General features: G+C 44.0%; 4 protein-coding genes across 5 annotated transcripts; 3 read left to right on the top strand and 1 right to left on the bottom strand.

The window, feature by feature from the left end:
- The first annotated feature begins 744 nt into the window (after nt 1-744).
- Nucleotides 745-2,872, top strand: LOC147988004 (RHOMBOID-like protein 10, chloroplastic). Its single transcript, XM_087540491.1, has 9 exons — nt 745-849; nt 976-1,262; nt 1,401-1,455; nt 1,693-1,773; nt 1,873-1,969; nt 2,220-2,287; nt 2,375-2,473; nt 2,596-2,640; nt 2,744-2,872. The coding sequence occupies exons 1-9, from the start codon at nt 745-747 to the stop codon at nt 2,870-2,872; spliced, it is 966 nt and encodes a 321-aa protein (XP_087396617.1).
- Nucleotides 2,873-9,389: 6,517 nt separating this feature from the next.
- LOC147988003 (RHOMBOID-like protein 10, chloroplastic) lies at nt 9,390-13,408 on the top strand. Its single transcript, XM_087540488.1, has 9 exons — nt 9,390-9,512; nt 11,193-11,479; nt 11,604-11,658; nt 11,763-11,843; nt 11,949-12,045; nt 12,159-12,226; nt 12,861-12,959; nt 13,075-13,119; nt 13,220-13,408. The coding sequence occupies exons 1-9, from the start codon at nt 9,390-9,392 to the stop codon at nt 13,406-13,408; spliced, it is 1,044 nt and encodes a 347-aa protein (XP_087396614.1).
- A 635-nt stretch (nt 13,409-14,043) lies between these two features.
- On the bottom strand, nt 14,044-14,577 carry LOC147988002 (uncharacterized). Its single transcript, XM_087542579.1, has one exon. It carries the CDS (start codon nt 14,575-14,577, stop codon nt 14,044-14,046), a length of 534 nt encoding a protein of 177 aa, XP_087398705.1.
- Nucleotides 14,578-15,802: 1,225 nt separating this feature from the next.
- LOC147988001 (RHOMBOID-like protein 10, chloroplastic) lies at nt 15,803-21,122 on the top strand. Of its 2 annotated transcripts, none has more exons than XM_087540490.1 (9): nt 15,803-15,889; nt 15,981-16,270; nt 16,467-16,521; nt 16,663-16,743; nt 16,844-16,940; nt 17,034-17,101; nt 20,591-20,689; nt 20,774-20,818; nt 20,934-21,122. In XM_087540490.1, the coding sequence occupies exons 1-9, from the start codon at nt 15,803-15,805 to the stop codon at nt 21,120-21,122; spliced, it is 1,011 nt and encodes a 336-aa protein (XP_087396616.1). The 2 variants fall into 2 exon arrangements, with proteins under 2 accessions (XP_087396616.1, XP_087396615.1); XM_087540489.1 differs by having other exon boundaries at nt 15,966-16,270.
- The last annotated feature ends 5,929 nt before the right edge of the window (nt 21,123-27,051 follow it).

Genomic DNA, 27,051 nt, shown 5'->3' with positions numbered 1-27,051 from the left:
TAATATGTCCGCTCAGTCTCTCGGAGGTGTTCATATGGGTAGGATATGCATGCGTGCGTTCATAGGGTTAGTATGTGTGTGTATGTATGAGCGTCTATGTTTGTACTATGTTAAAAGAAAACTATTCAATCATGTGTGAATCAATTAGAAATCGTTTAGCACATATTTCAGTTAATTCACTCAACTTTAGAATAATATTTTACATATTTCAGTTGATATTCAAAGGGTCTGTCTAGGACATGTCTAGAGTTATGTCATATCTAACCTGATGTTTACTATATTTGTGGTCTTTTTTTTTGTCTCAACTATTTTTTTGTTCCTTGTTGCTGCGTTATTTATGTGAGCTTAGATGTGACATCCTTATAAAACGTCTAGATGTGAATTAGACAAACTGTTATCCCAAAGGCGTTAGAAATTTTTTTCTGTGGGGCATCGTGCTGCACGTCCGGCCTATTCAGACCATGGCACAATCTCCTTTCCTGTTAGAATATGGACAACTTTTTGTTTCCCTCTTCCTCGATCGGACTGACACGGCCGAAATCATGTTGGAAACAGTCAGTCTGAACCTTTACCTGAATCATAATCCCGGCCGGTCTCCGCATTGATCACGATGATCGAGTCCATGACTCCTCCGATCCCCAAGAAGGCAAAGCCAGACCGACCTACACAATCTCCGTCGTAACGATCGAAACGAAAAAGGCCGACCTGCTAGTACGATCGAAAGTTCGAAACGATCTTGCGCCCATGGCGTCACGGTTGCTGCTCCGGCTCCGCACCTTCCGCCGGGCTCCTTCTCCGGCGCTTCCTCGCCTCGCCGGCGCTGGCGGTCTCCACCATCGCTCGCCGCTGGTACGTGCAGTTCGCCAAACTGCAAAGCCTACGCCATAGCTTTTGTAAATTAGCAAAAAAAAAGGTATCTTACTTTCGAGCTCGATCTTTCATCTTCTTATGTTCCCGCGCGGTTGGCATGCGTAGGAGGTGCGGCATCATCTTCATGTCATGTTGCCGCCGAGAGTAGCAGCCAACGGCAGGCGGTGGTTTGGAGGAGGATCACATGCCCATTTGTGGTCGTCTTCCAAGTCAAAGCCACTCGGCCGCCTCATCGTTGGGAACGTGATCTCCGCCGCGTCCTTCTCCGCCGCCGGCCTTCTCACTGCCAACAAGAAGTCAGACAAGGAATCGCCGCCCATGGGGCCAAATAACCATGGAAGCAACAAGGACAAGAGGAACTGCACCGACGCTCTTATCGCCATCAATTTCCTGTACGTGAGCCAATGCATGCACCATGCATGGTTTCCCTCCATACTCCATTAGAATTTACGTAGAATCAAGGTAGGCAGCTTCTTTATATAATCTGTGCATTTAATGATCTTTTTGTGTTTTGCTTGCTTGCGACCAAGGGTTCACCTGGTGGACGTAGCAACAAAACGAAAGCTATGTATGCTGGGAGCTAAGGTATGTGCACGCTCTCTGTATCGGTTGAAAAATACTCCCTTCGTAAAAAAATATAAGAGCATTTAGATCATAGTGATATAAACGATCTTATATTTCTTTACAGAGGGAGTAAATTACAGTGCACCTACCTATCTCTATATCTATATATTCAGTAACAACTATTTTGCGGGGTATATATTCACTAACTAATTAATTACTGCTAAACTAATGTGACGATCATTTCACCATGGATCGCAGAACAACGACTCGATAAAAAAGGGGGAGATATGGCGTCTGGCAACAGCAGCCGTTCTGCATAAGGATTTTACTCACTTCGCTGTACGTGTTCGATGGTCCTGTTTTTGGTTTTCAGTTCTACCGAATTAAAGCGATCACTGACTTGCTAGCTATCATCATATATACTATGGGGTGATGCAGAATAACAATCGCGCTTTGGAGGAGCTTGGGCCTATGGTGGAAGAGGTTACCGGAACTAGAAGATTTCTAGCTATTTATTGCACCTCGGCGCTATCAGGTCCGGTGTTTCTTACTCCCTCCGTTCGAGTTTAGAAGGCTCGCACACATTTCTGAGGAAACACTTTGATCGTTAATCTGGTCAAGAAAATATGAGTTGTGTCCATAAAATGTATATCATTAGATTCCCATTCAAGAGAAATTTTCAATGGTATGATTTATGTTGTATCTTACTCATATTTTGTTGATAAAATTAATGGAATGTGTGCGAGCCTTTTCAATGATATAGTTACTAACAAACTGTGTAACAGGTTCGCTGATGAGTTACTGGTTTAACCCTGCACGTTCTATTGGTGCATCCGGTGCTATTTGTGGATTGGTATGTCCATTTACCTTACATCCCTAACGAATTTATTTAGGACTTATTCACCATTGATCATGGTTGAACCTTTATCTTGATGATCAGATTGGTGCAAAAGCCGTTTATATGTGGAGGCACCGGGAGTTTGTGGAGAAGGCAAATGAAACTCTAGTGGATATTGCACTTGTGGTTCTCATTAATCTGGTCTGTATACTGATTTAAGCCTTTGCTCATTTTATTTTTATCTTAATTTGTTACTGTTTTTGCCAAGAAATTTTTTGCATTCCATCTGTAGATGGATTTCATATGTTTTGTTTGGCATGCAGGCAATTGGCCTCTTCTTAAAGCACGACATTGACAACTGTGGACATGTAGGTCTCCTAATGAACTCTCGACACAATTGATTTCATCATTTGGCAACAAAAAATAACAAAATGCTTCATTAGCTTACCTGGATTGATTTGCATGATGCAGTTGGGAGGCTTGCTTGGGGGGGCGGCTGTCGAATGGTTTGTTGGTCCACATTGGAAGAAGCATGCTGGGCCATATGCACGGGAGGCATTCCAAGATAGGGCACCCCTTGTTTGGTTCACGAACAGTTAGAAGACCATAGTTACTTCTTTGGTTGTACATTGAATCAACATGCCCCTATACAAATACCCATATTAATTAAGCAGTTGGAGTGTCGTTTACAAAGTGCAGACATCTCCTAGTAGAACTTTCACATATCTACAGTCTCCAGAATCTAGCTAGACTTCCACACTTGCAATGGAGCCTACTGTACTAGTGTTTAGATGCAGTTGTGGCCGTTTTTTGTTAACCAATACTACAAAGTCGCATGCAATTGTTGTATTTACCTTGTTTAAAAGTATAACTAATGTCTGATGTTTTGTTTCATGGTTCATATGGCTAACTATTTGTTATCAAGTACATTCATTCTCAAAAGAACATTGTTAACTTTAATGTACATCATAGACTGTCTATATATGCTGGCTGTGAGCTATCCAAAACACAATCTTTTATCTGCTCAACCAACTGAAATAAAGAGAATTCAGGGGCGATTTGACTCCCAGGCCAAGTGTATGTATGTCATCATTTTGAATGACAGCCAAAATTAGATCAAGTTGTGGGCATGTTTTCTCTGGACCCAAATAAATCACATGAAACGCATGCCCAACTTCCCCATGATTGAAGAAGGCCTTTAAAATGTAAATCACATATGGTCATGGGTTGATGTGGTGTGTAACATTGTTTTTCACCATGTCATGCAATAAATTAAGGGTTTGTCTAGGGCACATCTAGATGTGCTCTACTTATTGCACATCTAAGTGATTCAATCAAGCTAGAGAGAAAAAGAAAAAGAAAAAGAAAATGCTTGCATGAATCTTAGTGTAAAATCAATGACGCGGGACCTAGATTTGCAATACTTAGAGCATATCTAGATGTGCTTTAGCGAAACTGATAAATTAATACCAACTCAACTAAGCTCTACAAATTCAAATCGTGTGATTTGTGTTATAAAACGTACATGGAGCCAAAATCAAATTTAAGAATGGAAAATCTTGCGGAAAAGCAACATATAAGGGAAAAGGTGTAGTCTCACTATACGAGAGGAACGATGTATCAACAGGGGAAGTATTTAATGCTGCATTTGGTACTACCGACGTGGCCGATTTAAACTATCCTATTTACCATGCTGAAAGCTTCTAATCTTTTGGTAAAAAACAAAATAAACCTTGAACTCATACTCTGAGTCCGAATCAAACCCTAACATTAAAATCCCTGAAATTGATATCCTTTCTAATCCAGGTCGATTTTTGCTGAAAACTCGTTAGGGCTTCGGGATTGCTTATGTCACATGGGAATGAGTGAGTGGGAATTCTTGAAATTCGTGTGCCCATCACCCATGCAACATGAAGCTACTGTGTGATCCCCCTTCGCTCTAGTGCCATGTAAGCAATCACAAACAAGTTTTATGAGAAAAATGGTCAGGATTGACCGGGATTAGAAAGGACAAGGTGCCAGTTTCAGGGATTTTGAGGTCAGGGTTTGGTTTAGACAGCTAACATGAATTCAATGTTTATTTCAGATTTTTCTCATATTTTTTATGCTGTAGTAGTAACACAAATCCATCATAGTACACAATTGTAGATCCAAATTCAAAACATAGTATGGTAAAATGGAAAATTCATTGATGATAAAGAAGATGGGCTGAATTTAAGGACGAAATGCCTATATGTTATCACATGCCATCAAAACAGAGATCCATTACAAATATGTGATTTGTTTACCATGTCGAAGCTATTTGGAGAGATGCCACTGATATGTCACCGTCGTATCTATAGTTTCTAATTGTTTCATCCCATTATCCTACTGCTTCCACATACTTTTGACCAGTGCCGGTTCTTGTTTGTTACATGTCTTTTGTTTCGCAGAAAAAATATATCAAATGTAGTCCAAACGCGAGAATTTTCTATACTGCGCTCTGCGCACTAGTAGAAGACACACCGTTCATGTTGTGGTAAGCCCATGTCAGGGCGGCCTTTTTAAAATTTCGTTTTTTATTTTTTGTTTTCCTTTTCCGTCTTTGTTTTTTTAATTTAAATAATTTGGGACTTTAAGAAAGTTCCAAACATTAAAAAATGAATTTTGAAATAGAATATTGGATAATTCATAAATGTGGATGGATTCAGAAAATATTCGTAATTTTTAAAAATGTTCGCATATTCAAAAAAGTTTGCACTTTTGAAAAAAAAAATTTCGGGAAATCAAAAAATGTTGATGATTTCTTAAAAAAGTTCGTGTATTAGAAAATATTAATGAAATTGAATAAAATTTCGCCAATTCATAAAATGTTCATGAATTGAAAAGTACCCTAGAAATTAAAAAAAATCGGTGACGTATAAAATATTTTATTGATTCATAAAATGCTCACAAATTCAAAAAAATGTTCATGCATTTCAAAAATGTTCATTAAATCAAAATAATGTTTGTGAATTTCCAAAATTGTTCCGCCTATTTTCAAAAAAATGTTCGTCGATTATAGAAATATTCACAATTTAAACAAAATATTTGCAAATCGTATAAAATGTTCATGAATACAATTCCTTTTTCATGATTTTAGAAAATGTTCGAAAATCTGTAAAAATCTGCATGAATCTGAAAATTGTTCACAATTTCAGATATGTTCACAAGTTTAAAAATGTTCATGATTTTTAAAAATTGTTCACAATTTCACGAAAATGAGAATGAGTGTATCTCGGTGATGCAGCAAAATATGGTCATGACGATTGAGGATTATAATTTTTTCTTCCGTTACAACGTACGGGCTGTTTTGCTAGTCTGGATTATAAAACATGCTGACAGTCGATTGTGGTTCTAATTCACGAAGGTCAATTACCGGAGCGGGTCGGAAGGGTGCAATTACACGTGTGTAGTGCGCACGCGCACCATGCATGCACGTACAAGCGTGGGGCTGCTCGATGGATGGGTGTATCTATATTCTCGTAGCATCATCATGTTCCATATGCATGGAGTGAGATGCTCATTGGTTCATCCAAATATGCATATGCAGCAGGTGATGTCGCATTTGTTCATGTGCATAACCTAATTAATGATGCCCTTGGGCTGTGGTCATAACAAACAGAAGGCAATTAGTAATGGCATTTTCAAGGCTGACACGTAAATTCTTTCCCGTATCCGTCTGCGGACCGGGGGGGGGGGGGGGGGGGGGTAGGGGAGGTGGAGGGGGAGAGGAGGGGGTCAGTCCACGGACACGAATGCGAGAGCCGACATCCAACCCTATCCACATACATTTCAAACCGGGTTTCAACTAAGCGGATGAAATTCATGCGAACCGGCTGGTTTTCCTATAAACCAAACAAAATTCATTAAATTTTGGATAATTTTTAACTGAATCATACTCTAAACCTAATCTAAATGATCGTCGGCGCCCGTTTGCATGTCCAACCGTGAGCCTTGAGAAGTGAAGCCTTCGGCTCTTGCCTTCGCCTTCTCTAGTTCCGCCTCGGCGCTCTCCAGTTCTGCCTCCACCACCGCAGCCTGACCGGCTAATCGGCCGACGATGATCAGTCTGCCAAACTTAGTTTCAGCGGGAGGGAAGGAGCGATGGCCTTCTTGGGACCTACGCGACGGTGACCTATCATGCACTACTCTTCCTTGCTGCCGACGGCGCCGCACACGTGTCGGATTCGTGGTCGTGGCGGCGAGGCGCGGCCGTTGTGGAGCTGAAGTTGTCCTCCTCGCTATTGCCGAACACCTCGTCCGCCGCCTCGACAATCTCCCTGTAGGCGGCCTGTAATTCCGCCTGACGGATGTGGTACCGCCAGTGGTACCGATGGATGTTGAGGGTGGAGCGGTAGGATTCGAGTAGCGCCTTCTGTTCCGCCATGTCCATGTACGACGTGATGGTCGCACGGGGGCGGAGCCAGCATGTAAGCATTTCAATTCAACCCAATGGATTTTGCACGCCACGTACATGGATACACCTTGTCGCTGGTATGAACCCAGTAGAAAATCTTATTTGAACCCGTCAAGCTAGCACCACACCGGCCAGAAGCCTCTCAGCCCATAAACTCTTTTTTTTTATGGCTCCTCATCATTAACTTCACAACCTTGAACTAATATAAGCTAGGAAATTCTGGAATTCATGTGTATGATTTGCTATATGCCAAGGTGTTGTGGGCATGGTGGAAGGCAGTTTAATTAGAGATATATGGGAATGAAGAGTAGGTACCAGACAGAAGCCATCCCAGATTCGATGGCTATCAGTCTATCACGTTGCCATGCGATAGTTTCTGCACTTCTGCAGTGTTGTGCCACTCCCATCGGGTGCTGAGTCAACCATGCGAACAAGGCACACTTGGAAGGCATAAGCAACCGCTGCAGTTGCAGTTTTAGGGTTTCTCAGGTATTAATAAGTCCTTACCTTTGGATGCCTACTGGATCCAAAGGAGATCTGTTGTGGGCATCGAAAAACAGTTTCCCGGCTGAGTAGACCCTTCACGTGCGAAGATGACGGTGAACAGGAAAGGACACCGAGGCCCACGAGCAACCAAGGAGATCTGCGGGACCGTGGGGGACGAGTGGACGACGCCGACGGCGTGCGCCGCCGCCGCGGGAAAGAACGTACGCGGCCGGCGTCCAAACAAATGGAGAAACGAAAAAGTATCGGGTGAGCCCGATTAATGACGGAGTCGCCAGCTCGGCCTGCGGAGTAGCGGCCCAGCTAAGTAGGCCGAACGTCACGAGCTGGCGATGCGTTGAAAAATATATACAAACGCGAGCGGTGGATGACTGGAAGATCTGCAACGTTCAATAAGGAGATCGTACGGCTGACAATGTCAAATCGCCGTGGAGGCTCATAGGTAGCTGAGTCTTACTGTTTAGTAATAATACGCAAGTAACGCAACAGGCTACACGGCCTCGTGTCTCCTTCTCGTCTCTCCCATTGCGGCGGCTAGCCAGGTCGGCCGTCGGCCACGGCCGGCAATTGAAGTACAAACTGAAGAACGAGGTTACATCGGCCCTCTGCGCATGTGTTTTTAGCCCAGTACACCTTTACGGTATTCCTCTTTGCCCTAAGTTTCTGACTGCGTTTTCCCTGAACTGATCTAGGTTTTGAAACGATGTTTTTCAAAGAGAAATTGATCACCACGTTCAGATAATGATGCAGACTCTTCGAGGCCACCCGTTAGATGTAACCAAACTGCATCAAAAGTCATTGCTTCAAATAATCTTCCAAGGCCTTCTATGTAGAGAGAAACTAATTTAGATGCTTGGCCGATCCGAAGAGAATATAATATTAGATCAGAAATCCTAAGATGCTCGTCGAGGAGATGGAGGTTTAGGCCTGGTTGGCCTGCAACTGCCGGAACTTGGCCTCCCACTCCTCCCGCACCATGTCCGTGTAGTGGACACGGGCCTCGCCGATGGTGATGCCGGCCTGCGCAGGCGAGGAGGATGGCGTCGGCTTGTCCTCGGCCGCGTCCTCCATTCAGACGTCGTCGGCCTCTGTCTGCCTGCCATGTCGGGCGTGTGAGGAGACCATGGCGGGCATGGTGCCGTGAGGAGAAAGAGACCGGAGAAGGATGACTGTGGCTATGGCCGGGGATGAAGTTTATATAGCGGGCGGATTGCAATAGGTTATGGTAGTATGGTTAATGGTGGGCAACAAACAGACGGACGAGTGGCACCAGAGTAGGTTCCTCGGCACCGCATATCAATAATTTAGGGCGGCGGATCGACGGGGTGTCGTTTGACGCAGAGCAGTCGCTTGTACCAGGAAGCGGCGCGGGCGACGCTCTCTAGCTCGGTGCGCCACTTTAATGCCGGCGCACTCAAAGGTCGCGGCCGCTCTGACCGGTCATGAATTTGGCATTGACGCTCTAGAGTAGCGTTGACCGTTTCGGGAGGAAAACGCGTGCGGGCGAGGGAGGGGGTTAATGGTGGGCCAGGCAGTCAGAAGCGGACGTGGTATCGGTCCGGACGTCCGTAAAGCCTCTCTAGTTTGTCTCCGGTTTACGAAAAAAAGTGTGTCCGGTCCATTCGATGGACCGATACAGAACCGTGTTGAATGGCACAACACATTCAGACCGCATGATCCGAACGGTTACAGATGGTTTGAGGGTCTGCGTTGCGTTGGAGATGCCCTCCTAGTAGGAGTAAGTTGGCTAGAGACGGCATATATAAAGAAAATAAAACCAAACAATCAGACTGTCCTCTCCGATGGAAAGACAAACTACTTTTCATAAACTGAACGGTCCCGTTCAAAACGGTTATGGAGTATAATTTTTGGGTCTGTCTAGGCGCATTTAGATATGCTCTAGTTATTGCACATGTAAATGACTCAATCAAGTATATAAATAAAATAAAAAGAGAATAAAAAATACCTACATGAATCGTTGTGTAAGATCAATGATATTGAATTTAGATGTGCAATATTTATAGCACATCAAAATATGCTTTAACAAAACTATAACTTTTTCCTCCTTGACTTCCAAGCTAAGCGAGATAACAACACATTAATTGATCTCCTTCAAAACGAGAGGCCTGCCTGCACGTACGTGGTATTCTTGTCTACAACGCCGTCCCCATTGCCATGGCGACCCGGCTGCTGCTCCGGCTCCGCTCCATCAGCCCGCCTCTTCCTCCGGCACATATTCCTGGCTTCTGCTCTTCGGCTGCCCAACTCGGAAATTGTGTCCTTCATTGCTCGCCGCCGGTACGTTTCTACTAAAACAAAGACACTTCTTTTAAACTTATTTTGAGACGGAGGGAGTATATGCCTTACAAATTTACTCTTACAAGATTGCTTGCACAGGGCTACATATGGATCTATAATATATATATTTGGGGTAGAGTTATTTACCCAAAACCACCACACTTGAGGCTAAGGTAACAACTTAGTACCACATTAAAGGCAGGGCATAAAAAACCACCAAAAATGCGTCTAATGCGTAACGCGGAGCACTGATGCTCCAATTAGGACGTGAAAACAGCGAAACCGACAGGTGGGACCCGCCTGTCGGGATGAGGTGGCATGCTTGTGTGGACGATATGCTGAGTTGGACGAGGGTCCCACTTGTCAATGACTCGGGTGTTTATTATTTTCTTCACTTTTTTCTTTTTCTTTCTTCCTCGTTTTCTCTCTGGCATTTAGCCGAACAGGTTGTGAGCGCTAGAACATGTTCATCACCGGCGCAGCCGCCAGAGAGGACGTGCGCAACGGCGATGCCTGACTAGGCTGTCTTGCCGGAAACCAGGTTGTGTATGCGGGCCGCGTCCTGGAAGTGGCAGCCCGTCGGAGGTGGACGCGGACATAGCCGGTGCCGGATCTCGCCGGAGCTCGGCGTGCGGCCGCTGAATCTGGCGCCTGGCCATGGAAAGGCGCGTGGGAACCACAGTGCGCACGCTGCGCGAACAGCAATGGCGACCGGCGGCAAGGCGTGGCCACGAGGAGGCGCGCGGGAACCATAGTGAGCACGCGCAGCACGAACACCAATGAGGGCCGGCGGCAAGGCGTGGCCACGGGGAGGCGCGCGAGAACCGCAGTACGCACGCGCGGCACGAACAGCTATGGCGGCCGGCGGCATGTTTGGGCCACGCGAGCGCGCGTGGGGTGCGTCCGTGCGGCCGAGGTCAGCCATGGCCGATGACCAAGGTCAGCGCAAGACGAGCCGCTGCCGAATCTCGCGGGAATGGTGCTGGGCGCATGTAGGTGAGTGCGTGCTCGTGGCGTGGGGCGCGCGTGTACGTGTGTGTGTGTGCTTGTGGCGTGGGGCGTGCTCGTGGCAGTTGCTTGGCTGCCATGGCCATGGTGGCCATGGAGCTCAGAGCTCGCACGCGGACAGAGAGCTCGGGCGTCCACGCCAACGGGAGCGGCGTCGGGCTGCGAGGCCTCACGGCGCCGCCTCCCTCCCCTCGCGATGCTCGCCGGTGTGGGCATAGTCGCCAGAGTTCGGATGGCCGTAAGCTGCTCGATGTAATGTCGCGTAGAAAAAGAAATGGGAAGAAGATGATCATTTAGTCACAGACAGGCGGGGCCCGCGTCTCATTTGCCACCTCAGCTGGTCAGACCTTTTTTTTGTGCTTGGTCTTTGCCACATCAGCCCCGACAGGCAGGGCCCACCTGTCGGTTTCGCTGTTTTCACGTCTAAATTGAAGCATCAGTGCTCCGCGTTACGTATTAGGCTCATTTCTAGTGGTTTTTTGTGCCCTGCCTTCAATGTGGTACTAAATTGTTACCCTAGCTCCAAGTGTGGTGGTTTTGGATAAATAACTCATTTGGGATACATTACTTGTCATGCAACTTAATTTCATGCTCTTTCACGCTTTCATGTGCATGGTTGCTTGGTTTATTTACTTTTATGGGCGCTTTTATTGATCATCTGTTTAATTATAGGGCATGCGGGAACTTCATGTCTTGCCAAGAGCAGTACCCAACAACAGTCGATGGTTTGGAGGAGGATCACGTTGGCATTCTTCGTCGTCCAAGGCACCCCGCCCTCGCCGCATCCTCACGAATGTGCTCTTTGCTGCATCCTTCTCCTCTGCCGGCCTTCTCATCGATGACACATCATCGGAGGATAAGCAGAAATCGCCGCCCATGGGCCCAATTGATACTGGAAGCAACAAGAAGAAGACTCACAAGAGGGACTGCACCAACGCTCTTCTCGCCATCAATGTCATGTACGTGACCCAGTGTTAAACTTTAGTTATCCTTCTATTTTCTGAATCAAAGTGGCTTCTTAATTTAGGCATCCACTTGTTGAAATCTTGTTCTTCCTTTTTCGCTTGCTCGCTCGCGTCGAAGGGTTTACGTCGTGGATGTAGCAGCAAGAGGGAGGCTTTCTCTGTGCGGAGCTATGGTAGGTTTGTACAATCTGTGGTTTCAAACTCCATTCAAGTGTATTTGCAGGTCATTATTAATTAATGCTGAACTAATCCGAGATGATTTTGCCATGGATTGAAGGTCAACGAGATGGTCAAGAAAGGGCAGATCTGGCGTTTGGTGACACCATGTTTCCTTCATGGTGGTCTTATTCATCTTGGGGTACATGTTCCTGCTTGTTTCAGTTGACATTAATGTTACACTCTTAGATAATTCATTGCAGCTGCTAATTAACTTCATATATATCATCGTGATAATCCATGCTAGGTAAATAGTCTCGCTTTGCATGATATTGGGCCTATGGTGGAAGAGGTCACTGGCCCTGCAAGATTTCTAACTATTTATTTCACTTCGGCATTGGCAGGTAGGTGTTTCTTCATCCTTTACCTTTCCCCTTTGGATAACGCATAATATTTGCTATTTTTGTAGTATTCATGTGATAGCCGAATCTTTGTATTGTCAAAATTGTTATAATAGGTTCACTCATGAGTTACTGTGCTGGCATCAAATCTTCTGTTGGTGCGTCCACTGCTATTTGTGGATTGGTATGTTCGTTTATTGAAAATAATACATTTTTAGAAATTTGTGCCTAACCGCTTAACCCCATAGTGATTTATAATTTTCCTAGGAATATGACATTATTGTGAACTAGCCACTTACAGATGAGAACATGGGCTTTGTTTCCACAATTTTCTATAATTAAGCTTCTATTAACTAAAACTGTCACATCAAGGTGCATGATTCAATTGATCAGCTCTCGTCCTCTACATAGATAGAATGCACAGTATCAAAAGCCTGGAAATAAAGTGTTTATTATAAGATGATAGTTGTATGAAAAGTGTGCGCCCTCTTGTTCTATTGAACCAAATATAGTGCCTTGGAACCTAACTAATTTGTTCTGCATTAATAGGTATTGCCACACCACACACTTAGTCAACAACTTAAAACCCACGTGCATAATATAGATATATTATGAATGTCAAAATCGTGTATCCCTCACATGGTTTTTTTTGTATGACATGTTTTTCTTCTAAAGGTAAATGTTAAAAGAATTATGTGACCTACATATACAACATATTTCCTACTTGTGATTACCACCATTGTATTTTGTAACCGGGCCAAGTCATTAAGATGAAATTTCTTGCTTCTCACTACACTACCTTCTATCTTGGTGATCAGATTGGTGCACAAGCTGTTTATATGTGGAGGCACCGAAACCATTTGGAGAAAACAAATGTAACTTTAGGGCGAATTGCATTTGATGTTGTAATCAATGTGGTACGTAGTGATTTACTTCTTCGATCGTTTGATTATAAGCTTAGTTTGTCTTCTCTTTTCTGCCATGCGTTTGTTGAATTTCATGTGCAGATCTCATATATTTGTTTGTGTGCAGGGCGTTGGCCTCTACGTAATGAAACGCATAGACAACTGGGGTCATGTAGGTCTCCTAAATAATTAATAACTCTATCCATGTAATCCATTCAGCGATATTGTATGAAATGCTTAATTAATTTATACTTGGGTTGATTCACATGCAGTTAGGAGGCTTTCTTGCGGGAGTGGTTGTTGAATGTTTTGTCGGTCCACATTGGAAGAAGCTAGGTGTTGCAGAGGATAGAACGAAGGTGATCCAAGACACGGCACCTCTTGCTCGGCTAACCAATGGTGGTATAAGACCACAAAAAACAGTCTTTACTGAGACAGAAGAAGGGTTGTTCGCAAAGTGAAACACATGCATATTCCAGCCTCCAAAGTTGACTTGTTTTGGTGAGACTAGTCGATGGATTGGAGCTGACCCGTTGTACTACTTCCGAAGAGTCCAGACTACTTATGATATTGTTACTAGTCCAAAGTCACCAGATTTTTTTTTTTAGAAATGGAGGAGGACACCCGGCCTCTGCATCTGGACGATGCATGTAGCCACTTTATCAATTATTCACACAAAACCTTACAAAGTCATACAACTGTAAGACTAAAGCCACTGTCTGAGCAACATCTGTCACTACTCCTATCCAGATGATGTAGGGATGTTGATAGTCTGGGCCTAATACCAAACAGACCTCGCAGGCAAACCTAACATTTAAGACCTGAGGTCCCAACCAGGATGCCTGAGGCCGCTGCAACCACCTGCCACCAATCCATCTTCAGTGATGTACTGCTGCATCTACCTTGCCCGGTCTAGCTGCCGCCCACCACCTGCCACAACGCCAGACAACGTCACCATCCTGATATATATAGTATTTACCTTTGTTAACTATGTAGGAGTAACTAAAGCATGCTTTTAGTACATGAATAATTCATGGTTCATACAGCAAATTGTGTGTCTATCTTTTTTTTTTTGAGGTAAGAAAGAGTAACAAAACTACTCTTCAGCCAACCCAACGTCGGCAGCTAACACTGCATCCAGGTCTTCCGGAATACCCGCCACCATCTGCATGTCCTCCTTGCATCTAGCGCGAGCGGCCAAGTGGTGGGCTAATTTGTTCTGATTCCTGTTGATGTGCATGACCTGAGCCTCGCTGAACTTCTCAAGTTCTCTCCTAATGTCAACGATAACATGATACCAGGCGGAGAGATTGGCTGCGCCCGGTCTTAAACTATTTGCCACTGCCACGCAGTCTGTCTCCGCGATAATGGGCCCTCTATACAGCTCTGACAGGGAGCGCAGCCCGGCCAGCATGGCAGTTGCTTCTGCCTCTTCCACTGTCGAGCATCTGCCTGCTCTCTTGGACAGTGAGAGGATTTGTCCCCTATGATCACGTGCCACCACACCAGCATGGGATTGGCCGCTTCCCGCATGGAAGGCCGCATCAGTATTTAATTTCACTGTCCCATCGCTCGGGTTACGCCACTGGTTATCACTGCATGCCTTGGGATCCACCCCATGCACGTCCATCCCTCTGGCCGGGTGTGCCCCTGAACTCGAGCCGTCTACCGCAGCCACCGGTTATTTTTTCCTCAGATTTTCCCTGGTCCCCAACACCAGACTAGGGTCACATCCCTTTAGTTCCTCCTCGTACTGTTTCAGGAAGGAGACCGAGCGACTGACCAGCTCCTTCGAACTGTGAATGCAATCATCACGAAGGAACCAGCAGCGCCATAGCAGAAGCAGGATTCTTATTCTTGTTTCCCCGTCGCAAGGCCCCAGAAGGTGTTGCAGCCAGTCTTCTCCTGTATACCTGAAGAGAGAATCATTAGGCAAGTCCCACTGTCCTCTCATTTCATGTCTAGGAGCGCAACTCTTTGTACAGGAGACCACGGCATGGTATTCATCTTCCTCTGCGTTTCCACAAATGCTGCAGGTACTGTCAACTTCGAGAGTGCGTCTCCATTTGTTCTTCTTAGTAGCCAGAGTATTTGTAGCAACTCTCCAGCCAAAAAATTTCACTTTCTCTTGTACTTTTGATTTCCAGATGATATCCCAAATGGGTTGGTCATTGGCCTCATTGGCCGAGCTGGAAGATTGGGTGCTCGTTCGGTTTTGGAGCGCTACTGCCAGCTTGTACGCACTCGTGACTGCGTACAACAGTTCTCAAAAGGAAGTGTTAAAATGTGCATCATATAGAGTGAATTATGGAAAACACAATCTTCTATATATCCATCTAAAGTAGACACTTCACTGTCGATACCCAAGTATGTTGAGAATAACATCTCAAAAAAAAAGTATGTTGATAATAATGTACCCTGATTCACCGAAAACATTAAATCTACTATGTGTTTTGGGTCTATTTAGTTCGTGGCCAGATATAGGGAACGGGTATCGGCACTGAAAAAAATAACAAATTGCTTGCTTCTGCGGATTTCTAGTGTCAGAGGAGTGCCCGTGGCAAGCGTGCACTCGCGGCTGCCTAGAAGGAAAGGCCGGCGCTGCGTGTATCGATCGATGCAGAGCCCGGGATGATCTCCTTTTTTCAGAAAGAAAAATAGGGCAGCGCAGATCTGACTACTCTAAGCGGAAATACCCTTCCTAGACAAAAGAGTCCCGTTGGAAACGGTCCTAATAAAACCTTCTGTGGCTGTGGATCCCTATCCGCCGACATTACATTATTACCATGATGATAATCATAACGAACGGCCTGCAGGCACACACGTAGGCTATCTCGCCTACTTCGCCCGTGGCCATGGCGACGCCGACGCGGCTGCTGCTCCGGCTCCACTACTTCAGACGGCCTCCTCATGCCGCCCATCTCCTCCGCCGCTCGTCGCCGGTACGTACCGTTTCTTCTTTCTATACGCATGCCCGCTCTTTCACTTTAACCCATGGCTCTCGGCTGACCTTTGCAGTCCATGGATGCGCAGGCCGTGCGGCACCTTCACGTCGCCTCGCCGCGGGCAGCAGGCAACAGCAGCATCCGGTGGTTCCGACGATCACATACACACGCGCCGTTGTCGTCGCCGCCGCCACTGCCCCGCAACCGCATCCCCAGGGCGTTAGCGAATACCTTGGCCTGCACTTCTGCTGCTGCCCTCCTCGCCGGGAGCGGGAACGGGAACGACGACACATCAGATGACCAAGAGCTGCCACGCGACCATGGAAGGGACAGGGAGAAGAGGTGGTGGACCGATGTTCTCATCGCTGTTTGCCTCATGTACGTTAGTGATCGAGGCAGTCAATGCTAAATATATTGTGCATACACGATGGTTTCATTTTCCTTTTTTACATGCATGCATGGTTTCCAATAGCATTGACTCTCAGCATCCTCTCAATCTTCTGCTTTCTCACCAAATAAATGAAAGGATCTTATTTCTTACGTTGATTTTTTTCCTGCTTACCTTGAATTGAAGGGTTCATGGTGTGGATGTCGCAACAAAAGGAAGGCTTGATGTGTGGGGAACTAAGGTAGGTTTGTCATGTCAGTTTTTATTTTTGATCAACCGGAATTAGCGCTGAAAATTCATTCTAGTGTATCTATGTGTATTGTATGTGGATTGTCATGCACCAATGATGCTGAATGCAACAATTAATGATTAATAATCGAAGCACAACGCCCTAATCAGAAAAGGGGAAATATGGCGTCTGCTCACATCATCTTTTCTACACGGGGGTATTATCCACCTTGGAGTACGTGTTCCTTCCTCTTTATTTTTGTCCAACTGAGAGTACAGACATGGCGCCCGATTGCTAACTTCATCTATATCATCGCGGTCGATGATGGACGCAGTTAAATATGTTCTCTTTGGATGATATCGGGCCTATGGTGGAAGAGGCTATTGGCCCTGCAAGATTTCTAGCTATTTATTGCACTTCAGCACTGGCAGGTACTCCTATTTATTTGTCCTTCACCTGTTTTTAATAATCCTGTGTCAAAAGAACCCATGAATGTACTTATGTTTCTCTTTGTATTCATACAGGTTCACTGATGAGTTATTTGTTTACTCCCAAACCCTCTGTTGGTGCCTCCGATGCAATCTGTGGATTGGTATGCCTCTTTGTTGCCAAATGCAATTTTTCACTTTTTCGTTTCTTGTTGCAGTACGAAAATCATATGTGCTTAACTCTACAATGCTTCATAATTTAATATGAATAGGACATTATCATGAACTAGCCGCTAACAGATTATAACACTGATGGGTAATCTATTGATTGTTTTTTCATGTTTTTGGGTAATGAAAGCTTCAATCGACTTAAATCGTTACGTTCAAGGTGATGCAACTGACCACTGATCACTCCTGCAGCCCCGCCTTCTGCATAGCTAGACTGAATGTTGCCAAAAACTAGAGAGTTTATTACATGATAATAATCCCATCAAGGAAAAAAATTAAAAATATCCTCACCTGGTTACTATTCCGACTGAACACAAAGGCAGAACCTACACCACATGCACATATTAGCACTAGCGTATGTCTTTGACATCAATCACAACACCATCCTCTTCGAGACTTTGAGCCTTGGAAATTCATTCCACCACATGACTTCGAACTTCAACTATGCAATTGTATCCTACTTAAGGTGTTCTAAAAAATTTGGGATGCAAGAAATGCAATAGTCATCTGCAATGCGGATCAACATAGCTATCGATGATCAAGAACATTTTACAAGTTTTTATTCTCTACCTCATTGATATAGATAACAAAGCCATAATGATGTTGCCAATTCTTAGCTAACGTACCTCTCATCACGCACAAGTGTGCCTATGTTATTCTTGGTTTGTATGCCCGCGTTGATTTTTTATAAAGGTTCGAATCTACTAAAGTAGATTATATGGATGCAGAAAAATCTTTTTATTTTAGGATTAAGTCATTTATGCTTTGCTAGATCTACATAAGGTGGTAGATAACCAATACAAAGCTACTACCACCATCCATGATATATATAAGTCACTCCTTAACTAACCATTGCATGCTGAAGGGGCATGCAATATGGTTATTTTGATGGATTTAGTTGTATGATGAAACATGAATGTTTGGTTAAGCATATGAGGGCTAAATTAAAAAAATATGGTTTACTGTATTAGTTATTGTAGTGGGTCTTTTACTATGCATGTTTGCATTTTGAGGTGGATCTTTTCTATGCACGCTTGCATGTTGAGGTGGCATGTGTGCATATACCTATGTATATCAGGAAGATCGAGATCTAGCAAAGTGCAAACAGTCATTACATACTCTAGATATCTACCACTAGAAGAGTTGGAGCACGTCATAGTCTCCTGACCAAGTCTATACTTGCTGTGTGACAACACCGGGAGATTGTTGTACTTTTGTTTTTGATGGCATGCTTGCACCTATTAAAGCCGCGTGACATATTTTTGTTAGTCAACAATGTAGTCACCTCCGCACGTGGTGTGCTATTCTATTCACCTTGCTTATAACATTTTTGTTCATTGATAATTCATTGGTCGTACAGTGTTTGCGAGGACTGCTATTACGCTCTTCACGTATACCATGCATGGTCAACAATACTGGAAGTGGTATGTTGACAAACCACACCAATCACCTGAGAAACAACAACAATGATGTCTACTACACAACCTTCTTATTGTAGACTCGTGTTGGGCCTCCTAATGTCACCTAGATACTCCAATGTCACCACAAGTATCCGTGGGTCAATTATACGATATGCATCAAACAACTTCAGATTCATAATATTTAATCCAACACAAAGAACCTCAAAGAGTGCCCCAAGATTCCTACCGGAGAAACAAGGACGAAAACATGCATCAACCCCTATGCATAGATTACCCCAATGTCACCTCGGGAATCCGTGAGTTAAGTGCTAAAACATACATCAAGTGAATCAATAGAACACTCCATTGTCACCACGGGTATCCCACGCAAGACATGCATCAAGTGTTCTCAAATCCATAATAGTATTCAATCCGATAATAGTGAAATCTCAGAGGTAAAACTCAATTGATCACAAGAAGGTAGAGGGGGAGAAACACCATATGATCCAACTATAGTAACAAAACTTGCGGTACATCAAGATCGTGCCAAATCAAGAACACGAGAGAGAGAGAGAGAGAGATCAAACACATAGCTACTGATACATACCCTCACCCCCGAGGGTGAACTACTCCCCCCTCGTCATGGAGACCGCCGGGATGATGAAGATGGCCTCGGTGATGGTTTCCCCCTCCGCAGGGTGCCGGAACGGGCTCCCGATTGGATTTTCGTGGCCATAGAGGCTTGCTGCGGTGGAACTCATGATCTAGGTTTCTTTCTGGAGGTTTCTCTATTTATAGGAATTTTTAGCGTCGATCGGGGGGGGGGGGGGGGGGCGTTACTGAGGAACCCACAAGGCAGGGGCGCGCCCTAGGGGGCGTCCTCCACCCTTGTGGTTGCCTCGGGACTCCTATGGTCCATCTCCTATGCCACGTGGGTCTCTTCTGGTCCTTAAAAAATCACCGTAAATTTTTAGCTCGTTTGGACTCCATTTGATATTAATTTTCTGTAAAACTCAAAAATAAGGAAAAAAACAGAAACTGGCACTGGGCTCTAGGTTAATAGGTTAGTCCCAAAAATAATATAAAATAGCATAGTTGGGAGTTTATTACATGATAATAATCCCATCAAGGAGAAAAAAATGAAAATATCTTCACCTGGTTACTATTCTGACTGAACACAAAGGCCGAACCTACACCACATGCACATATCAGCACTAGTGTATGTCTTTGACATCAATCACAACACCATCCTCTTCGAGACTTCGAACATTGGAAATTCATTCCACCACATAACTTCGAACTTCAACTATGCAATCATATCCTACTTAAGGTGTTCTAAAAAATTTGGGATGCAAGAAATGAAATAGTCATCTGCAATGCGGATCAACATAGCTATCGATAATCAAGAACATTTTACAAGGTTTTATTCTCTACCTCATTGATATAGATAACAAAGCCATAATGATGTTACCAATTCTTAGCTAACATACCTCTCATCACCCACAAGTGTGCCTATGTTATTCTTGGTTTGTATGCCCGCGTTGATTTTTTTATAAAGGTTCGAATCTACTAAAGTAGATTATATGGATGCAAAAAAATCTTTTTATTTTAGGATTAAGTCATTTATGCTTTGCTAGATCTACATAAGGTGGTAGAGCACCAATACAAAGCTACTACCACCATCCATGAGATATATATATAAGTCACTCCTTAACTAACCATTGCATGCTGAAGGGGCATGTAATATGGTTATTTTGATGGATTTAGTTGTATGATGAAACACGAATGTTTGGTTAAGCATATGAGGGCTAAATTAAAAAATATGGTTTACTATATTAGTTATTGTAGTGGGTCTTTTACTATGCATGTTTGCATTTTGAGGTGGATCTTTTCTATGCATGCTTGCATGTTGAGGTGGCATGTGTGCAAGTTGAGAGAATTAGTTTAGTGGGAAACTATTTAGTTTTATACATATATATAGGATCTCATTGTTTCATCCACCTTTGTTTCTCTCTTGATGGCCAGATTAGCGAGCACGCTATTTATATGTGGAGGCATCGAGGGCATTTGGAAAAGGCACAAGAAAATCTAGTGGAAATCGCATTTGTGATTTTCATGAACCTGGTACATACCAATTTATACACAATTTCACTTGATTGTTTTTGATATTTGTCCCCCATATGTAGATCTCATGTGTGTTTTTTACAGTGCATTGGCCTTCTCTTAAGGCGCATCATTGACAACTGGGCTCATGTATGTCTCCTTAATGATTAATCTTTTCTCTACACAATTTATGATTCATTCGGCAACAATTTATAGATGAAATGAAATGATTGATTAGCTTATACTTGGGTTGATTCACATGCAGCTAGGAGGCTTGCTTGGGGGAGCAGCTATGGGATGGTTTGTCGGGCCAAATTGGAGCGGAGGACCAGTGTCTGTTGCAGAGGATGGAGCAATTGTGTTCCAAGATAGGGCGCCTCTTGCTCAACTAATCAAGGGTACTAGAAGGCTAACCAAATGGAATGATGCATGTAATGAACAACCTGACACCTAATTTGCTCCGATTTGTGCAAATACCTATGTATATCAGGAAGATCGAGATCTAGCAAAGTGCAAACAGTCATTACATACTCTAGATATCTACCACTAGAAGAGTTGGAGCACGTCAGAGTCTCCTGACCAAGTCTATACTTGCTGTGTGACAACACTGGGAGATTGTTGTACTTTTGTTTTCGATGGCATGCTTGCACCCATTAAAGCCGCGTGACATATTTTTGTTAGTCAACAATGTAGTCACCTCCGCACGTGGTGTGCTATTCTATTCACCTTGCTTATAACAATATAACCAACACATGTTTTTGTTCATTGATAATTCATTGGTCATACAGTGTTTGCGAGGACTGCTATTACGCTCTTCACGTATATCACGCATGGTCAAGAATACTGGAAGTGGTATGTTGACAAACCACACCAATCACCTGAGAAACAACAACAATGATGTCTACTACACAGCCTTCTTATTGTAGACTCGTGTTGGGCCTCCAAGCGCAGAGTTTTGGAGGTCAATAGCAAATTTCCCTTAAGTGGATGACCTAAGGTTTATCAATCCGTGGGAGGCGTAGGATAAAGATGGTCTCTCTCAGACAACCATGTAACCAAATAACAAAGAGTTTCTTGTGTCCCCAACACACCTAATACAATGTTTATAGTGAAGGAAATATCCCCTAGAGTCAATAATATTGTTATTATTTTATTTCCTTATATCATGATAAATGTTTATTATTCATGCTAGAATTGTATTATCCTGAAACATAATACTTGTGTGAATACATAGACAAACCAAACGTCACTAGTATGCCTCTACTTGACTAGCTCGTTAATCGAAGATGGTTATGTTTCCTAACCATAGACATGTGTTGTCATTTGATTAATGGGATCACATCATTAGGAGAATGATGTGATTGACATGACCCATTCCATTAGCTTAGCACCCGATCGTTTAGTATGTTGCTATTGCTTTCTTCATGACTTATACATGTTCCTATGACTATGAGATTATGCAACTTCCGTTTTCCGGAGGAACACTTTGTGTGCTACCAAACGTCACAACGTAAATGGGTGATTATAAAGGAGCTCTACAGGTGTCTCCAAAGGTACATGTTGGGTTGGCGTATTTCGAGATTAGGATTTGTCACTCCGATTGTCGGAGAGGTATCTCTGGGCCCTCTCGGTAATGCACACCACTTAAGCCTTGCAAGAATTGCAACTAATGAGTTAGTTGCAGGATGATGTATTACTGAACGAGTAAAGAGACTTGCCAGTAACGAGATTGAACTAGGTATTGAGATACCGACGATCGAATCTCGGGCAAGTAACATACCGATGACAAAGAGAACAACGTATGTTGTTATGCGGTCTGACCGATAAAGATCTTCGTACAATATGTAGGAGCCAATATGAGCATCCAGGTTCCGCTATTGGTTACTGACCGGAGACGTGTCTCGGTCATGTCTACATTGTTCTCGAACCCGTAGGGTCCGCACGCTTAAGGTTTCGATGACAGTTATATTATGAGTTTATGCATTTTGATGTACCGAAGTTTGTTCGGAGTCCTGGATGTGATCACGGACATGACAAGGAGTCTCGAAATGGTCGAGACATAAAGATTGATATATTGGAAGCCTATATTTGGACATCGGAAGTGTTCCGGATGAAATCCGGATTTTACCGGAGTACCGGGAGGTTACCGGAACCCCCCGGGAGGTATATGGGCCTTAGTGGGCTTTAGTGGAAGAGAGGAGAGGTGGCCAGGGCTGGGCCGCGCGCCCCTCCCCCCTAGTCCGAATAGGACAAGGAGAGGGGGGCGGCGCCCCCTTCCTTCTCTCTCTCCTCTTTCCCCCTCCCGAATCCTATTCCAACTAGGAAAGGGGGGGGGATCCTACTCCCGGTGGGAGTAGGACTCCTCCTGGCGCGCCCTCCTCCTGGCCGGCTGCACCCCCCCTTGATCCTTTATATACGGGGGCAGGGGGCACCTCTAGACACACAAGTTGATCCACGTGATCATATTCTTAGCCGTGTGCGGTGCCCCCTTCCACCATAATCCTCGATAATATTGTAGCGGTGCTTAGGCGAAGCCCTGCGACAGTAGTACATCAAGATCATCACCATGCCGTCGTGCTGACGGAACTCTTCCCCGACACTTTGCTGGATCGGAGTCCGGGGATCGTCATCGAGCTGAACGTGTGCTAGAACTCGGAGGTGCCGTAGTTTCGGTGCTTGATCGGTCGGGCCGTGAAGACGTACGACTACATCAACCGCGTTGTGCTAACGCTTCCGCTGTCGGTCTACAAGGGTACGTAGATCACACTCTCCCCTCTCGTTTCTGTGCATCACCATGATCTTGCGTGGGCATAGGAATTTTTTTGAAATTACTACGTTCCACAACAGTGGCATCCGAGCCTGGTTTTATGTGTTGATGTTATATGCACGAGTAGAACACAAGTGAGTTGTGGGCGATATAAGTCATACTGCTTACCAGCATGTCATACTTTGGTTCGGCGGTATTGTTGGACGAAGCGGCCCGGACCAACATTACGCGTACGCTTACGCGAGACCGGTTCTCCCGACGTGCTTTGCACAAAGGTGGCTAGCGGGTGACAGTTTCTCCAACTTTAGTTGAACCGAGTGTGGCTACGCCCGGTCCTTGCAAAGGTTAAAACAACACCAACTTGACAAACTATCGTTGTGGTTTTGATTCGTAGGTAAGATTGGTTCTTGCTTAAGCCCGTAGCAGCCACGTAAAACTTGCAACAACAAAGTAGAGGACGTCTAACTTGTTTTTGCAGGGCATGTTGTGTTGTGATATGGTCAAGACATGATGCTAAATTTTATTGTCTGAGATGATCATGTTTTGTAACCGAGTTATCGGCAACTGGCAGGAGCCATATGGTTGTCGCTTTATTGTATGCAATGCAATCGCGCTGTAATGCTTTACTTTATCACTAAGCGGTAGCGATAGTCGTGGAAGCATAAGATTGGCGAGACGACAACGATGCTACGATGGAGATCAAGGTGTCGCGCCGGTGACGATGGTGATCACGACGGTGCTTCGAAGATGGAGATCACAAGCACAAGATGATGATGGCCATATCATATCACTTATATTGATTGCATGTGATGTTTATCTTTTATGCATCTTATCTTGCTTTGATTGATGGTAGCATTATAAGATGATCTCTCACTAATTATCAAGAAGTGTTCTCCCTGAGTATGCACCGTTGCGAAAGTTCTTCGTGCTGAGACACCACGTGATGATCGGGTGTGATAGGCTCTATGTTCAAATACAATGGGTGCAAAACAGTTGCACACGCGGAATACTCAGGTTATACTTGACGAGCCAAGCATATACAAATATGGCCTCGGAACACGGAGACCGAAAGGTCGAGCGTGAATCATATGGTAGATATGATCAACATAGTGATGTTCACCAATGAAACTACTCCATCTCACGTGATGATCGGACATGGTTTAGTTGATTTGGATCACGTAATCACTTAGAGGATTAGAGGGATGTCTATCTAAGTGGGAGTTCTTAAGTAATATGATTAATTGAACCTAAATTTATCATGAACTTAGTACCTGATAGTATCTTGCTTGTTTATGTTTGATTGTAGATAGATGGCCCGTGTTGTTGTTCCGTTGAATTTTAATGCGTTCCTTGAGAAAGCAAAGTTGAAAGATGATGGTAGCAATTACACGGACTGGGTCCGTAACTTGAGGATTATCCTCATTGCTGCACAGAAGAATTACGTCCTGGAAGCACCGTTGGGTGCCAGGCCTGCTGCTGGAGCAACACCAGATGTTATGAACGTCTGGCAGAGCAAAGATGATGACTACTCGATAGTTCAGTGTGCCATGCTTTACGGCTTAGAATCGGGACTTCAACGACGTTTTGAACGTCATGGAGCATATGAGATGTTCCAGGAGTTGAAGTTGATATTTCAAGCAAATGCCCGAATTGAGAGATATGAAGTCTCCAATAAGTTCTATAGCTGCAAGATGGAGGAGAACAATTCTGTCAGTGAGCATATACTCAAAATGTCTGGGTATAATAATCACTTGATTCAATTGGGAGTTAATCTTCCAGATGATTGCGTCATTGACAGAATTCTCCAATCACTACCACCAAGCTATAAGAGCTTCATGATGAACTATAATATGCAAGGGATGAATAAGACTATTCCCGAGCTCTTCGCAATGCTGAAAGCTGCGGAGGTAGAAATCAAGAAGGAGCATCAAGTGTTGATGGTCAACAAGACCACTAGTTTCAAGAAAAAGGGTAAAGGGAAGAAGAAGGGGAACTTCAAAAAGAACAACAAGCAAGTTGCTACTCAAGAGAAGAAACCCAAACCTGGACCTAAGCCTGAAATTGAGTGCTTCTACTGCAAGCAGACCGGTCACTAGAAGCGGAACTGCCCCAAGTATTTGGTGGATAAGAAGGATGGCAAGGTGAACAAAGGTATATGTGATATACATGTTATTGATGTGGACCTTACTAATGCTCGCAGTAGCACCTGGGTATTTGATAGTAATTAGTCCAAAAAATACTACTAATTCTGCGACAAAACCACTCATTCCTGGTAAGGCAAGAGAAGCCATTGAAAAGCTACTAAACATGGTAAAAATTTTAGGCATTGGGATAGATATTCCCCCTGGTTCTGTTGCTAATATTTGCAACTTGAAACAGGGACTACGGATTAAGCGAAGATTGTCTAAGGACGAGGTGACGATGCGCGTGGGAAATGGTTCCAAAGTCGATGTGATCGCAGTCGGCACGCTACCTCTACATTTACCTTCGGGATTAGTATTAGACCTAAATAATTGTTATTTGGTGCTAGCGTTAAGCATGAACATTATATCTGGATCTTGTTTGATGCGAGACGGTTATTCATTTAAATCAGAGAATAATGGTTGTTCTATTTATACGAGTAATATCTTTTATGGTCATGCACCCTTAAAAAGTGGTCTATTCTTATTAAATCTCGATAGTAGTGACACACATATTCATAGTGTTGAAGCCAAAAGATGCAGAGTTGATAATGATAGTGCAACTTATTTGTGGCACTGCCGTTTGGGTCATATCGGTATAAAGCGCATGAAGAAACTCCATACTGATGGGCTTTTGGAACCACTTGATTATGAATCACTTGGTACTTGGGAACCGTGCCTTATGGGTAAGATGACAAAAACACCGTTCTCCGGTACTATGGAGAGAGAAACAGATTTATTGGAAATCATACATACAGATGTATGTGGACCGATTAATGTTGAGGCTCGTGGCGGATATCGTTATTTTCTCAACTTCACAGATGACTTAAGCAGATATGGGTATATCTACTTAATGAAACATAAGTCTGAAACGTTTGAAAAGTTCAAAGAATTTCAGAGTGAAGTTGAAAATCATCGTAACAAGAAAATAAAATTCCTACGATCTGATCGTGGAGGAGAATATTTGAGTTACGAGTTTGGTGTACATTTGAAACAATGTGGAATAGTTTCGCAACTCACGCCACCCGGAACACCACAGCGTAATGGTGTGTCCGAACATCGTAATCGTACTTTACTAGATATGGTGCGATCTATGATGTCTCTTACTGATTTACCGCTATCGTTTTGGGGTTATGCTCTAGAGACGACCGCATTCACGTTAAATAGGGCACCATCAAAATCCGACGATCGAATCTCGGGCAAGTAACATACCGATGACAAAGAGAACAACGTATGTTGTTATGCGGTCTGACCGATAAAGATCTTCGTACAATATGTAGGAGCCAATATGAGCATCCAGGTTCCGCTATTGGTTATTGAACGGAGACGTGTCTCGGTCATGTCTACATTGTTCTCGAACCCATAGGGTCCGCACGCTTAAGGTTTCGATGACAGTTATATTATGAGTTTATGCATTTTGATGTACCGAAGTTTGT

This window comes from Triticum urartu, chromosome 2A (assembly GCF_056163025.1).
Source record: "Triticum urartu cultivar PI428250 chromosome 2A, HENAU_Tu73, whole genome shotgun sequence".
Classification (NCBI taxonomy): Eukaryota; Viridiplantae; Streptophyta; class Magnoliopsida; order Poales; family Poaceae; genus Triticum; species Triticum urartu.
This window is presented reverse-complemented; position numbering and strand designations above follow the sequence as displayed.

Bases quoted from the DNA above. Each gene is read 5' to 3' on its own strand.
- LOC147988001 (XM_087540489.1), top strand. From the start codon at position 15,803: ATGGCGACGCCGACGCGGCTGCTGCTCCGGCTCCACTACTTCAGACGG. The intron at 15,890-15,965 runs GTACGTACCGTT...TGACCTTTGCAG, and splicing joins TCCTCCGCCGCTCGTCGCCG to TCCATGGATGCGCAGGCCGT. The intron at 16,522-16,662 runs GTAGGTTTGTCA...TAATAATCGAAG, and splicing joins TTGATGTGTGGGGAACTAAG to CACAACGCCCTAATCAGAAA.
- LOC147988004 (XM_087540491.1), top strand. From the start codon at position 745: ATGGCGTCACGGTTGCTGCTCCGGCTCCGCACCTTCCGCCGGGCTCCT. The intron at 1,774-1,872 runs GTACGTGTTCGA...GGGGTGATGCAG, and splicing joins AGGATTTTACTCACTTCGCT to AATAACAATCGCGCTTTGGA. The intron at 2,288-2,374 runs GTATGTCCATTT...CTTGATGATCAG, and splicing joins CCGGTGCTATTTGTGGATTG to ATTGGTGCAAAAGCCGTTTA.
- LOC147988002 (XM_087542579.1), bottom strand. From the start codon at position 14,577: ATGGACGTGCATGGGGTGGATCCCAAGGCATGCAGTGATAACCAGTGG.
- LOC147988003 (XM_087540488.1), top strand. From the start codon at position 9,390: ATGGCGACCCGGCTGCTGCTCCGGCTCCGCTCCATCAGCCCGCCTCTT. The intron at 11,659-11,762 runs GTAGGTTTGTAC...CATGGATTGAAG, and splicing joins TTTCTCTGTGCGGAGCTATG to GTCAACGAGATGGTCAAGAA. The intron at 11,844-11,948 runs GTACATGTTCCT...AATCCATGCTAG, and splicing joins GTGGTCTTATTCATCTTGGG to GTAAATAGTCTCGCTTTGCA.